Below are 15,467 nucleotides of genomic sequence, written 5' to 3'. Positions count from 1 at the left end.
ATATGCATTCTAAATAACAACTCGATTGATAGCAATTTTTTTATATAATTAAATAATAACAACGTTCATAAATAATTGTACATATGATCAAATCTATGACACTATAACGTCATATAACTTATAAGCTCGTGTTGTTTATATAGTCTATGAATAGTAGTAAAATATTTTGTTTATTAAATTTAAATTCTATGGGTAAAAAAATTATGCAAATGTTTTGAATCTAATCATTATATTCTGAACTATCTTAATCATATATTAAAAGGTTATTTGTCTCTACAATTTGAGAAGATTGAAGTGGATTTGTACGTTTTGCCTATATCATCAAGTTATAATTTTCATAATTCTAGTTTTATGATAATACTTACTCTCTTTTTTTTTTTCTTTTTCACCTTTCCCTTTTCACACAGCATGAAATATTTACCAAATAAAAGTAAAAGTTCAATTATTATGACAAGAAACTATTATAACGTTAAAAGAAAAAAACAAATCAAAATAAACTTTCCAAGTCACTCCCTTGCCACGGACGCATCTCATTTCCACGTTTGACCACGTAGAAACGAAAATAATATGCCACGTCATCATATTCGAACAGATGTCTCAAGAACGTTCGAGAAACAAGCGGGCAAGAACTTTCCAGAGAAACAATCCTCTTTCTCTCTATATATAATCCATTGCAATCAACGTTGAAATCAAATCATAAATTTCGAATTCTCTTCGTTTTCTTTTTCTCCATTATCAAATTCTCAACGACAATGCCGAGCCGATTCCCCGGAGCCCTATCTCAAGATTGGGAGCCAGTAGTTCTCCACAAGGCGAAGCCAAAAGCTCAGGCCCTTCGTGATCCGAAGGCAGTGAACCAAGCGATCCGATCCGGCGCACCGGTTCAGACAGTGAAGAAATTCGACGCTGGCTTGAACAAGAAAGTCACAGCGGCGCCAGTGAACGCAAGGAAGCTGGAGGAAGGGACCGAACCGGCAGCGCTGGACCGGGTGGCGGTTGAGGTGAGACAGGCGATTCAGAAGGCTCGATTGGAGAAGAAGATGAGCCAAGCAGAACTGGCGAAACAGATTAACGAACGGACTCAGGTTGTGCAAGAATATGAAAATGGGAAGGCGGTGCCGAATCAAGCGGTTTTGGCCAAGATGGAGAAAGTTTTGGGCGTGAAGCTTCGAGGAAGATCGGGGAAATGAGATTTTCGGATTAAAAGCGTTTTCTCAAATTGCGATTTAATGAAGGACTTTGGTGGTTGTTTATAGGATGTGTGAATATTGTGAGAAATGGGATTGAGTGGAAGAAATGAGAGTCGTTGATTTGTAAAGAATGTATGGATCTACGTGGTTTAAGAATTAGTTAAAAATTAATGTTATATACGAAGTACCTTGCGACTTAAAATGTATATTCATTAAAAAAATCTAAAAAATGAAATAGATAAAATAAGTATAATAATTTTTTTGCCTTTTCTATTTTTTTTTCTATCAAAACTCTAAAATGACAAAAATTAATTATACTTATCCTAGGATAAATGGCAAGTAATTTGCTCATTTTATCCTATTTTACAAAAGGATATGTAATATTTTTGTTGTTTTATTAAATATAACAAGTATATTAAAAAGAGTATATAAATATGTAGTAATTTAGTTCGTTATAATTTATAAACAACTTTAAATATTATTATATACTTAACTATTTTGAATATAATTATTATAATTACAATTATTTTTATATTATAATTTGTTTACAATTAAATCAGATTGAAAAGTCTATACAAACAATTATTATAAAGTTCACTCAACTTCTGATTTTGCTCTATTTTTTCTTGTTTGTTTATTGTTTATGTGAATAAAAACATCTCATCGTAGATTTGATAAGAGAAGAATACCATACTGGTGGTCTAAGACCCTAACTTATCAACCAATTAAGATCAACTAACACAACCATTGATGAATTGTGAATTTTATTTCAACGTAAGGAGAAGTAAAAAGAATAATGAATTTCAAATTTCAAATTTCAAACGCAATTTCTTCACCAATAAAGGGAGAAAAAACTACAAAAAATATTACATATGGAACCCAAAATCATTTTATTAGTACAAACGTTGTCAATGGACGATGTAAGTAACGGCCAGAGCAAGCAGAAGAAGAACGTACGCAATCCCTTGGTCAATTGCAGCTCCTGCAACAACAATTAACAAACATTAGGCCTTTTAATAAATATGAAATCGTCTTTGAAAATTGTAATTTTGAATGTTAAGAACATATAGAAGACGAAATTATTGAGATAAATGAACTAAAATACAAAACTAAACTAAAAAATTTCAAATGAGAACAAATCAAGTGATTCTCAAACTTATGTTCTCAAACAAACACTTCAATTTACAGAATTTAGATTGAAAAGTTAGATTCAAATCACAGAGATTAGATCAAACCACATGTACAAAATCGTAATACAGAGCCAGGAACTCACCGTCGTTAGAAGGACCCGCCGCAGGTGAAATATCGTGGGAATGGCCGTGAGCCAATTGAAGAACAATCAAGAACAAGAATCCGACGATCGGAACGGCTGTGAGCTTCAACGAACTCATGTTTTGTGAATCGACTGCAAAAATTGACGAAAATTTAGAAGGTGAATTTTGGAATTGGGGATTTGAAGGTTAGGGTATTTATATGGGGAAAGGAAATGGGGTGAATCTGGATTTTCTGGGAAATTGAGGGGTGGGTTTTGGACGAGTCAAAAAACGCGAGTTTGACTGAGTTGGCGGCTGGTTGACTCGTACACGCATACGAAAGCGACTGGAGGTGGAAGCAGACGGAGGCCCAATTGGAAGGCTACGTCGTGGCCTCGAAGTTCCGTTTCTTAATTTTGTTTTATATTATATTCAATGGCTTTTAGTTATCGTTGTTTTCCAACGTGATTGCAATTTGTTTTCAACGAAGCAGATTATAGAAATGGAGAAAAGTTATGGTTGTCATTTTTGTTGATGCATTATAAAATCAAAGATAAAAGGGTTTGCAAATAATAGACGAAGGAGAGAAGAACGGAATCAAAAAAAGATGGGCCTGGTTGGCCTCGACCAAATTGTAGTCGAATCCATCGATAATAGATCATAGTTGATGAGCTGAATATAAGTTTAGTTTGAAAGGTATGAAACTCCAAAAAAAATGTTATATAAGAATGTTAGATCTGACCTTCATCTAAGAAATACATGAGACTAACTAAACTTGTAAATATGACTGAGAATATCATGAATATAGTCAAGTACGCTTTTCCTCCAATATCAAATACTCTTGATGTCTTACAATCTAATAATTTACATTGGGATGGTTGTCACCTAGATTATATAAATGTACATGTTTTCTTATCGGGCCTGTGAATTTATGCCTACATTTGTTGGTCAATATTTGACATAACAACTTTTATTTATTTCGGCGTGGAAATAAGAAGATTGACTTTCAAGTTATTAAAATCACTTTTAGAGCGTGCTTTCTTAATAATTTTAGATTAGTTACGATGACATGAGCATTTTACTTTAAAGTGTATGGTTAAATAGTAATGCATTTGACGCACGTTTTTATAATTATTTTGAATTTACTAAACTATTTTCTAACCTAAAAGGTGATTTTAAAAACAATTTCAAACATGCACGAAATTAAGTTTTAAATTATTCTCGTTTGGACTCTATTCTTCTACCATAGTATAGTTTATCATGTAAGTCCATTTTCAAGAGCCAATAATTTGATATTTTAATGTATCCATGTTTCCTACAATAAACGAAATCTTATTAAATCAAAATTTGAAGTGGTTGAAATGTCACTATTTTAAAAAATACATGTATTTGTTGAGTCAATGATGTTTGTAATTTTACTTGAAAAATCAAATAAAAACATGCTGTCTATTGTTTTATCATTTTAAATATTTTGCACTTTTTCAATAATTTGAATTAATTAAGTCACAAGTACTTAGTCTATTGAATTCAGTTACATGTCTTATTTAAATCATATATATGTTTTGTGATTTTTTCTCTATGCGATATAACGTAAACATCGACAATAAAAAATAGAAATATTGGTGAAAATATTGAATAAAATGAGAAATCAATCTTACATTAACTATAGCTAGTAAATGAATCATTGACCCTAACATCTCAAATGAACAAACATCATCCATTATCATCAATTGATTTTTCTCACACACACACACAATTTGAATTATTTAAAAACTTGTTATAAAAATATAACCATAAAACACAAAGCACATGAGTATTAGTCCATAAGATTCCTTATACGTATAGCCTATAGTCTCTAAAATTTTAAAATTGGTTTGATTAGGCCTATACACTTAACAATTCAACATTATAAAGCAGTTAACATTGTGTAATTTGGTATGGTGTAACAAACAAAACAACAAACTAAGGGCAAAACCCATGGGCAAGCTCTTTGTCCCGCTCTTCGTGTTACGGGGAGAGGAGATCATTAGAAAAAAAAAGAGGAGATCATTATAAAAAAAGAAATTTACTGACTCAATATGTCCCATCATTATTCCATTTATCAACTAACAACTAAATTAATATAACGACAACCTAAGAGAAATTCCATAACTCGAGAGATTAAAGTGGTTCTTGAATTATCAAATATATGCTAATCTCAAACCTGATGAATGAAAAAAGAAAATAACATTAACAGTGACAAATTTGGTACAATGCAATAAATAACCTTCAACCGTCGTGTTGTTTCCGTTCTTTGTTATTATTAGGCATAGGCATTAGACATAATTTTGTGGTCTAAATTTGAAGGAAAATAAATCAAATCCATCAAAATCAAGATGGAAGATGAAATTACAGACAAAAAGCAAGACAAAAATTTGGGTTTGAACAGAAGTGTGTAAAGAGCTGCAATAATTGAAGATAATGAGGTTGACAAGTAACAAAGACAAGGAGATAATCTAAACACCAAATCCCAAACCCACTAATAATATTATAAGGGTAGGCCATGCCTTCTATTTTACCTTTCTTTTCTTTTAAATCCATAGCCAATCACATCCACTGGATATCTTTCTTTTCACTCCATGCATTCCTGAACAAACTACTTTCTCATTTACAAATCCAAGATCGAATAAAATACATTTTTTTTTTACATTCGTGAGTGTTTAGTCCAACTTATGAGCAACTCGACTCACAGGACAACCAACTTAACCCTACAACAGTTAAATGTCGAGGAAACTACTAGAAAATTAATTCACAAGACCAATCCATGATGGTTGTATTTCAAGAAAGAACGATATAACTCGACCAACTTAATCTATACCCAGACCAAAGAATTTTCAAAGAAAGTTACTTTTCAGACATATATTCAAACATATTATATATATGTATATATTATATTGCATAGAAAGTTGAGATATAGAACTAAAGCTTCTCTTCTCCATAACTAAAAGGATATAAGTTTAAGGCGTGTTACATGTATTCAGCTTTATCCACATGGTCCATGGCCTTAGGAAGACTCAAGAGATTCTTTGGGAGAAAGAGAAGCCACAGGGTTGTTGGTAGGCATTGATTTTGAACGTTTCATCCATGCCGACGATGTCGAACGATGAAGCCGACATCTAAAGGAGCCTTGATGCATCGTGGGCGAGCATAAACACTGGCCTTTTGGCGAATTCGACCTCACGGTTTCAGCATCTCTGTTTGCATGTTTAGGAGATGTGGAAACCGAAACACTAAGGCTGCCATCGGAGGCCATAGCTGCAGGGCTGCAAGAAGTAAGGAAACTCAAAGATTTAAAAGAGCAAAGATTTGTTAATTACAATATAAATATGAACAGAATTAAGAGATTTATCCTCAACTAGTGCGTGAGGCTAGAAGTAGTTATAGTGGTTCAAGAGGTGATATTTTGATTCTTCTTGATTTGTCCTTAGTGAAAGCAACCATACAAAAAAGCCCACTCTATCCCTTATGTCAAAAAGAAGAATCTGGCTAAGTTCATATTTTTTTAGTATCAATAATTATGATGATATGGTCATTCTAGGATATAATATCAATATCTTCCACAATTTGGATACAAATCAGAAAAGAGAGAAATAAGTATATAATTTCCACTGACCACAAGTTCTAAAAAGCGCATACAAAAATCACTGAAGATCAAAACTAAGGTTATTTCCTGGTTTTGAATTGTGGAACTCTGACAAAACTTATCCATATCAAAAGGTTATTCTTTTCATATCTACAAAGTATGGAGGATCAGGTTCTTTCAATAAATAATTGAAGCAGGTCATTCTCAGAAGTCGGTGAATCTGCTAGAACAATTCCAAAAATGAAGAAAAGTCCCCATCAAATTATACTGATTCAATTAGTTAAAAAGCTTTTCCTGTTTGATCTTATACAGTGTTGGAGAGGAAAAGAGACTAGAAGAACCTTTGATACGAAAACCAGAGTGAATGAACCTGCTGTTAACCTATAATTCTCAAACATTAAACCCCCAAATCGATTCGATTTCAACCCTAAGAATTGGTTTGGACACCGAGTGCCTTAATATCAAAGCTCTTGAGACAAAAACAAGTTCCTCCACAAGATAGAATGACCAATCTCCCACTTGGATATTATTGGCATGCAACTCAAACACATGAATTGCAAAATTCAAGAAGCAAGCACAAAGGTTAAATTCAATTCATTGAAACATGTAATTCTACATCACAGCAAAAAGACAAATACCTCGACTTAATGAAACTGAAAAATACTAAAACTACATCAAATTTATTAAATAAAACATAAACAATAATTTGATGCTCTGGACAATTCCCATCGTCATTGAATTGTTATACATTAGCATATGATGATTCAATATCAGGAATGTCCTTGTTTTGTTTTATAGCATACATGACAACAGGGATGGGCCTTCATACATGATAACATATTCCATTTCGGTTTTTTGGAAATTGGACAAACTCATGGAGTTATTAAATTGGAATAAAAAGTAAAGGAAGAAAACAACTGAAATATCGATGATCTTTTCCTATTAGATTCCTTCAAATGCTATTCATTTCCAGTTATTTAGTTAGAAATATAGGATTAGAGAGAAATTAAAAAGAAACACCAACACACCTTGAATCAATAATCACTTGAATTGCTGCAAGCCTTCCACTTGATCAACTAAAACTGCTGGCTGCTTTCTGACATGTCACTGAAATAATGTGTTTAATTTGGCACTTTGTCCAATCATTATTGAAAAATATTTGAGATGTCCTTCCTTCGAACTCCAACCAATGCTTGACTCTTGAAACTCCAAAGAGCTTTCTGGATTTAGTTGCTGCCATCATGGCAAAGTTGGAATGTAGTTCTCTTGTTAGAAGCCTTTAAAATGAAACACGAAGATAGGGATCCCCAACCTTTTCATCTGAAATGGTCCAGAAACCCCTACAATGGGTGCATCTAATGGCTTTCATGGTAAACAGAGTTAATGAGGTTTAACACTTTGTAAATTTCTTCAGTTTGGAGGTGGCTAATATCTCCAACCACAAACTCGTGAGCCTTACCATCTACCTCAATGACACTTGATCCAGGTGCTTTTCTCACACCTCTATCTTTCATCAACCTCCTTAATCGTGTCACATTGGACCATCTCTGATTAATAGCAGATATATTAGACAGCAGCACGAAGACTCCACTATCGTCATGATCAAGTTCCAAGATATAATCCTGTATGCGATGAGAAAGCTCAATGTTTCCAACAGTTGTGCAAGCATTTAGTAGCAGTCCCCAGATAAGCACATCAGGCTTCATTGGCATGGTCCTTGCCAACTCCACTGCTTCTTCCAAGAGTCCAGCTCGACAGAACAAATCAATCATACATCCATAATGCTCCAACTTAGGCAACAAATTATAAAGTTTACTCATGTTATCAAAATATTTGCGCCCTTCATCGACCAGACCACAATGACAGCAAGCTGTCAAAATCGCTAGAAATGTTATCTCGTTAGGCTTGACACCAGATATTATCATTACTTCAAAAAGATTTAATGCTTCGTGCACAAGTCCATGCATTGCTAGACCACATAACAAAGCATTCCAAGTGAAGGTGTTTCTTTGAGACATACTGTAAAAGATTTTCAGTGCCATCTCGATACATCCACATTTGGCGTACATGTCCACAATGGCAGTTCCAATATGGATATCCCATTTGATTCCTCTTTGGTTTATGTACTCGTGGACCCATGTCCCGAAGTCAAGAGTTCCTAGGCTAGCACAAGCAGAGAGAACACTAGTTAAAATAATCGCATCAGGGCTAATACCCAAGGTTCGCATCATTGAAAACAGTTCCAAGGACTGTTTTGGATGGTCACTCTGCACCAATCCTGTGATCATGATAGTCCAAGACACAATATCTCTTGTTGGGAGCTCGTCAAATATGTTCTTAGCTTCATAAAAACATCCATTCTTTACATACATATCTAGCATTGCATTTCCTAGTACTAAATTCACCTTAAACCTCCTCTCGATCACACCATGAATTCCCTTCCCCGTACACAGGTCTCCATTTCTTGCACATGCAGCAAGCACACTGACTAAAGTTGTCATGCTTGGCTCCACATCCATCCTGAAAAACACAGAAATGGCCTCGTCAAAATGCCCCGCCTTCATGAACCCAGATATCAAACTGTTCCACGAAACAACATCTCGAACAAGCATTTCATCAAACACCTTACCTGCGCAAGAAAAATCCCCACAAGCTCCATAGCAACGAATTAGTGAGTTTTGCACATAATGATCAGCCAAAAGCCCCAATTTAACCACCACGCCATGAACTTGTCTGCCTTCTCTGCTCCCTGAAAAGTTAGAGCACGCTTTCAAAAGGACTGGAAAAGTAAACATATCGGGCACAAACCCATCTCTCACCATCCTTCTATAAACTGAAACCGCCATTTGTGGAAACTCACCACCAACATACCCATTAATCAGTGAGTTGAATGGAAATGAACCTAAGCGCGTGTTGCCTTGTTCTAAATAATCACAGGCATAGTCACCATACTCAACAAAATTGGCAAAGAATTCCATCACTTTGCTTGTGACGAAGTCATCGTAAACTAATCCTGATGTTACCAGTTGAGCATGAATTTGTCTAAAGATCCTTAAGTTCTTACAATCTTTGATTGAATCTAGTAAAACCCATTTCAGATTGAACATAGTTTCGCCGCCGATTAGTTAAACAGTCCCCATTGCAACGCCGGTTCTACTTTTGAAGATGCCAAAAAGCAGTCCCAGCTCGTTTTTAACGCAAACGATGTAGAAAACTCCCTCTTCCAATCAAATGAACCAAAATAATTATAAGTATCTAAAATTTTAATATGTTTTGTGAAATATATTTTTCTATATGGGAATGGAGTCTTTGAACATAAAACTTTGTGATCCTTGATATATATATATAGAGATGCTGTATTGACAAATCGAATTATGAATTTGACTTAGCTAGGTTGATTTATATAATTAGACTATATTATTAATCAACAATGTGTTTTCTTAGAATATTATTGAGAAAAGGGACATAAGATTGTTGAATGAAAAATGTTTGATGAGTACAAATTGTTTTCATTTTTCAATTATATCATCAACTCTATTACACATTTAATTGAGTTCAAAGGAATATCATCTAGTGACAACTGATAAATTGGCATGAAGTCAAATGCAAATGGGCTCAATCCATTCTCAATAAAACTCAAACTCAATGGGTCAAGCCCAAACAGAGGCTTTCTGTGAAAAATGTAAAATATAAAAATTGAGTTGGTTGCCAATATAGCAAAGCATATCATAAGTTAATTATTATAAAGTAAGATAACATTGATAGTTGTAAATTTAATAATTAAATTTAAAATAATTAAGTATATAGTAAAATTTTAAAAATATTTGCAATATAACAAAATTTGTCAAATTATATCAATTATTTAAGTTTATAACTGATAGACAATGTTGTAAATATTAGTCTATCACTGATAGATCATACGAGTATATCAACTATACAAGTCTATTTGCGATAGTTTTATTATAATTGCATTTTTTTAAAATATTGTTATATTCTTAACTATTATTCCCGAAATGATCCTCAATTATAACTATCCTTTAAAATATTGGTTTATAAAGAGTCCATCAACAATCACGGATAGATTTTACTGAACTTATAATTTTTAACATATTGCTATATACTTAATTAACAATTTAGTTTTATATTCTATTTTTAAAATTAACTTTGTAAGTTTAATGTTTAAATTTATTGTTATGTTATATATTTTTCACGTGTACATTTAACCACAAGTATTTGAAACAAAAAACTGGAATATGATCGAAACAAGTGTAAATCAACTGAAATAATGCCTATAATATAAAACTCGAAATCATACAATTTATTCTTCTACCCCTACTATAATTAGAAGAAAGAAAAACAAAAAACAAAAAAACAAAATGGTTATCAAACAAACCAAAATTTATGAAAAAATTGTATTAGATGGCAAAAATATTTAGAAGAAAATAGCTCATAGCACTATTTTGTTCACATTCCAAATTTGACAAATATTACAATAATTTGCTTTTAAGTTTACTGTTTTTGCAATTTAAAAAATGTAAGTGACACAAGTTATATTACCATAAATTTCTTTTGTTATTTATGTAAACTCTCCAAATTTATGTGTAAAATATGAGTTTACAAAATGAAGATTTTTAGAACCAGAAGAATTGATAGACTATTTATAGTCCATGACAAAATTTTAATCCAACTCCAGTAATACCGATGAAAAAAATTAACTGAAACCCAAAAAATATCTATTTGTTTTTTTCTTGTTATTAAACACTTTTCATATTTTTTATTTACTTAAATTCTCCTCTACAAAGTGAAAAATAATAATTCAATGTAGGATTAATTAAATGGAGGCAATAATAGATTGGGAGGACACAAAATTGTGTTCCCTTATCCCAAACACTACCCTCCAACTTAATTTTTATTTTCTTAATTTATATAAATAAAATAAAAATAAACTTCCAAAAAAGGGAAGGGACCAAACGTGGCGCAAAACTGTAAGAACCACGTGGGTGTGCTATAGAGCGAGCGGAGTAGGCTTGCTCGAAAAGTAAAGGTAAGGGGCAAAATCAGCTGATGAGCCACCAAATCTAAGACACTGTTCATCCCATTCTTTTCTTTTCTATTTATTCTCTTTTCTCTAAACAGTTGCTCTTCGTTCCCCACGCGATGTATGGAGCGTCATTGGTTTTCCCCCTTTTTTCTTCTATATTTATTGATATAAAGTGATGTTTAGGAGTGATTTTCGGTACCATCTATATTATTTTTTAGATTATTAAATCTTTTATATTTAAATGTATAATGTTTGGTAGAAAATTGTTTTATGTTCATCTCTACTAAAAGAATTATTTTATATTGATAGCTATACAGTACAGCTGAAAAGCAGAAAAATCAAACCAGTTTAAACTGATTTAGTGGTTTTTGGTATAAAATTGAACATATTGATTTGTATTGGAAGAAAATTTAAAATTATTTGTTCATTAGGGATCTTTTAATATTTCAATTGTTGTGATTCTTTGTATATTTGTTGTTTACAGAAATACATTATTTGCTATTGAGTGTGTATGCCTGGAAAAGTTGTCCAGAAAACAAATGTGAAACTTTTATTATTATGGTGTGTCTATATGTGTCCAATTTTAATTTAAATTAATAAAGATAAATAGGAAATAACGATAAATAAAAAAGAAACATGGACGATTCAATGGAGTGTCTGACTTCCAAAACCAAATTGATAATTAACAAATCCAAACAAAACAAATCAATCAATTTGAATCCATTATTTATAAAGTCAAATAGTTTAGTTTGATTTATGATACCATAAGTGAAAATCGTATCAAGTATCACTCATAGATTACAAAATAATTAATTAACATGTAATTTATTTTGTTGAGATGATTGGTCACAAAACATACAAAAAAACTAAGTTAGTTCGTTTTTGTTAAACATCAGTAAAACTATTTTTTTTCTAATGTAAGTATTTGTTTAAAATAAGATAAACATAGTTTATCGAGGAGGAAAACTTAATAACGAGATTAAACAATAAAATATATAATAATTTTTTTTCAATACAGTAATATATATATATTCCTTACTTGATCAAAATCTACCATAACAATCTACCTTTGTATCAACTAATACATCTAATAATTATTATATGTATAGTAACACTGTACTCTACTTTATTACGATTATAAATTAAGAAATGAGTATTGAATATTGTACGCTCCAAGTAGCGCGTGGGAATTTAGCTAATGAAATATCCTATCGGGTGCCACAAACCATGACGTGTACAAGAAGACAATCAAAATCCAAGTCATTAAGTTGAAAACCTCTCAACCCAATTTCAATAAAATGAAAGGCCAGATCTTCGTCACGTGGCACTTTATTACTGTACGGAACTCCCCACTATATATCACAGTGATGCCTCATCTTTCTCAGCACCAAATCCACCCTTTTTTTTCTCCCCACAATTCTCCATCCAAGAGAAGCTTTCTTTTTCTTCCTTTCTGTATATGGGATGGAGTCGAACCAACAAAACGACGCCGTTGCGCCGTTCGTTATGAAGACTTACGAGATGGTCAATGATCCATCGACCGACGATTTAATCGGCTGGAGCAAAGGCAATAACAGCTTCGTCGTTGCCGATCCTTTGGAACTCTCTCGCCGAATTCTTCCTTCTTACTTCAAACACAACAATTTCTCCAGTTTTGTTCGTCAACTCAACACTTACGTAAGTCCCAATTTTTATCTATTATTTCAATATCTTTCTATTTAAATTAAAGTTAATTATAAGATGTAAATTGTAGTTAAAGTTTTTAGTTTCCTTTTTGTTGTTTTTTGGAAGCAGGGATTCAAGAAGGTGGATCCAGATCAATGGGAATTTGCAAGCCAATGGTTTCTCCGAGGTCAGAAACATTTACTAAAGAACATCTGTAGAAGAAGACACAGTCGAAATTCATATTTTCAAACGAAATACGCAGACGATGATGGAGAATTAGCCATCGAAATTTCCAAACTCAAACGAGAACAGAGAGCTTTAGAACTCGAAGTTGAATCAATGAATAAACGAATCGAAGCCACTGAAAAACGCCCCCAACAAATGATGGCTTTTCTCTACAAAATCATGGACAATCCCGAAATTCTTCCCAGAATCATCATCCAAAACCACCGCGTACGCCGCCAATTGCCTAGCAAGCGGCGGCGCGTAGTGATGCCGCCGCCGCCGTCTCCCACTACAGTCAAAGTCGACAAAATTCCGGACGATGATTCTTCACCGGAGACCGGTGTTTTTGTCGATAATGCCTCTTTGTCGTCGCCGGAGACGACCTTGTGGTGGGACGGCGCCGCTTCCGCCCCCGTTTCAAGTCCGTTGACGTCCGACTCTGGCGGTGGATTGAGTGATTACATATCGCTGTCACCACCGGAAAGTGATGTGTCTATGTACGGAATCGGTGGCGTCGGAGATTGTTACATGGCGGAGCTGGTGGCCGGAGGAGGGTCACGTCCGCCTCCGCCTTATCCATTTTCGCTGTTTAGTGGTGGCTTTTAGGATAAATCTCCGGTATTAATTCCGAAATAATAATAATAATTATTATTATTATTTTCCTTTCTTTTTATAAATACGTATAAAGTTAGTTAGGTTGTGCCGTAGAAGTAGAACCGTATTTGCATCATTATATGTTAATGAAAATGTAAATAAAAATAATAATAAAAAAGAGAGATGAATATCATGATGTTACGCCGTCTTACAAGTTTTGCAACTTATGGTATACTTTCTTATTTTGATACTATATATTAAATAGTCACATTTTATTAATATATGATAAAAACCATGCAGTTACAATGATATTTATAAATTAATTGGACACAATTGCGTACATAATAGGACGACTTTCAAATGTAATTGTGAATTTGTTGTATTAAATGCAAAAGAGAGTGAAATGAGACTTGAAACAACAATGTTCTACTATTAGAGTATTGTATTTTAGTTTATCAATATAAATATAAAATGATTAAATTTTATTGATACGATTCATACACGCTTATAATAACAATTTATTAGTGATGTAGTCTATTATCAGAACTATTGATGTATTTGTTCTTAAAGTAACTAATGGTTATTTTTATTACTTTTAAAGTAATTATTGAATTAAGCTGATGATCTTTTTATTACTTTTAAAAAAATTATTGAATCAAACTTATGAAAAGTAGGTGTAGTTGATTCGGATATATTTTCATAAGATTGATTTAGAAGTATATATATTGAATGTGTTAAAAACGAACCTGATTTAATTGATGTACATGTCAACTTGTGATTCAAAATTTCATTATATTTTGTAACAAAACACAAAAAAAGGTTAAATGTTTAAATGAACATTGTTTTTGTCATTCTAATATATTTATAGATAGGTTGATAGTTTTTGTACATATAAAACAAGTATGTAGTGGTGGTGGACATTTTCACTTGTGTAATAAAATGTTATGCAACAATGATCATCAATTAATGGTAATTTATTTTTTGACCCAACAAAATCAAAGTTAAATTAACATATATCACAAATGAATAATGATAGTGGATATACGAACATTTGAAATTTTATGATAATGTTGTCATATTGATAATGTCCTCCAAGCTCATTTTATCTCTGATCGATCAATTTATTTTCAATAAGTTTTGATCTATGGGCTGAGTTTTTTTATTTATCGTTTTCACTTCGGTGTTATGTAAATTATCGAACCGTCTTTATCAATATATTTTATAATTTTTTTTATATTTGTGACGCGTGTATGCTATACCGGGTCCCACCAGATGCAAATTTCAAACGGGAAGAAGAAAAGGCAAAAGTTAAATGTGGGTCCCGGAGCCCTCTTACTTTACCCTTTAGTTACGGTGCATCGCCTCTTTCTTTTATCTTTTCAATACGTTTAATAGTTGATATAAGTAAGTTAAATTCTTAACTTTGATATTCGTGTACAAATTATTTGTTTAGTTTAAGAAATGTTTTTAAATTTTTAGAAAGAAATAAAAATACATTTATTAGTTTTTTAATGAAAAATGGTAAAAGTTTTGTTTAATTTATTTATTTTTAAACCAATTTTTAACGGTTTTCATTTACGACATTTTTTAAACGTTTAAAAATAAATTAGGTATTTTAGACGTAAACGCCAAAGTTGAAGGACACTTTTTATGGTTCAGCATAATAGTTATTTGTTAAAATGCTGTTTTGATTCTTATACATTTTGTGTATAACGTTCATCTTTGAAGAAGTGTACGGATAGCAACTAGATCTCTAACCCTTCCATTTAAAAAAGCAAGTCCTTCATATTTATATTAATGTTAACTATATTGGTTAAATCAGGCCTTCAAACTCATATAATTGTACAATATAATTTCAATAGTTCAACTTTTATTAT

At 32.4% G+C, this 15,467-nt stretch overlaps 3 protein-coding genes across 7 annotated transcripts; 2 read left to right on the top strand and 1 right to left on the bottom strand.

Moving 5' to 3' along the window:
• The first annotated feature begins 679 nt into the window (after positions 1-679).
• LOC101207723 (multiprotein-bridging factor 1c) lies at positions 680-1,446 on the top strand. The gene has a single exon (XM_004139292.3). The coding sequence runs from the start codon at positions 753-755 to the stop codon at positions 1,188-1,190; it is 438 nt and encodes a 145-aa protein (XP_004139340.1). The 5' UTR covers positions 680-752; the 3' UTR covers positions 1,191-1,446.
• A 353-nt stretch (positions 1,447-1,799) lies between these two features.
• On the bottom strand, positions 1,800-9,503 carry LOC101210996 (pentatricopeptide repeat-containing protein At4g38010). 5 transcript variants are annotated; one of them, XM_011650355.2, is made up of 4 exons: positions 8,926-9,503; positions 7,094-8,814; positions 2,464-5,745; positions 1,922-2,172 (listed from the first exon to the last, which is right to left on the bottom strand). In XM_011650355.2, the coding sequence occupies exons 1-2, from the start codon at positions 9,170-9,172 to the stop codon at positions 7,421-7,423; spliced, it is 1,641 nt and encodes a 546-aa protein (XP_011648657.1). In that variant the 5' UTR covers positions 9,173-9,503; the 3' UTR covers positions 1,922-2,172; positions 2,464-5,745; positions 7,094-7,420. The 5 variants fall into 5 exon arrangements, 3 of the variants coding, with proteins under 3 accessions (XP_011648657.1, XP_011648658.1, XP_031736963.1); XM_011650356.2 differs by having other exon boundaries at positions 8,937-9,077; XR_004214543.1 differs by lacking the exons at positions 7,094-8,814; positions 8,926-9,503 and adding an exon at positions 6,096-6,232 and having other exon boundaries at positions 1,800-2,172.
• Positions 9,504-12,497: 2,994 nt separating this feature from the next.
• On the top strand, positions 12,498-13,813 carry LOC101211247 (heat stress transcription factor C-1). The gene is made up of 2 exons (XM_004139384.3): positions 12,498-12,783; positions 12,901-13,813. The coding sequence occupies exons 1-2, from the start codon at positions 12,571-12,573 to the stop codon at positions 13,600-13,602; spliced, it is 915 nt and encodes a 304-aa protein (XP_004139432.1). The 5' UTR covers positions 12,498-12,570; the 3' UTR covers positions 13,603-13,813.
• Positions 13,814-15,467: the final 1,654 nt, after the last annotated feature.

Source organism: Cucumis sativus, chromosome 2, assembly GCF_000004075.3.
Source record: "Cucumis sativus cultivar 9930 chromosome 2, Cucumber_9930_V3, whole genome shotgun sequence".
In the NCBI taxonomy this organism is placed as follows: Eukaryota; Viridiplantae; Streptophyta; class Magnoliopsida; order Cucurbitales; family Cucurbitaceae; genus Cucumis; species Cucumis sativus.
The sequence above is the reverse complement of the archived record's forward strand: the minus strand, read 5'-3'. Positions and strand labels throughout refer to the sequence as shown.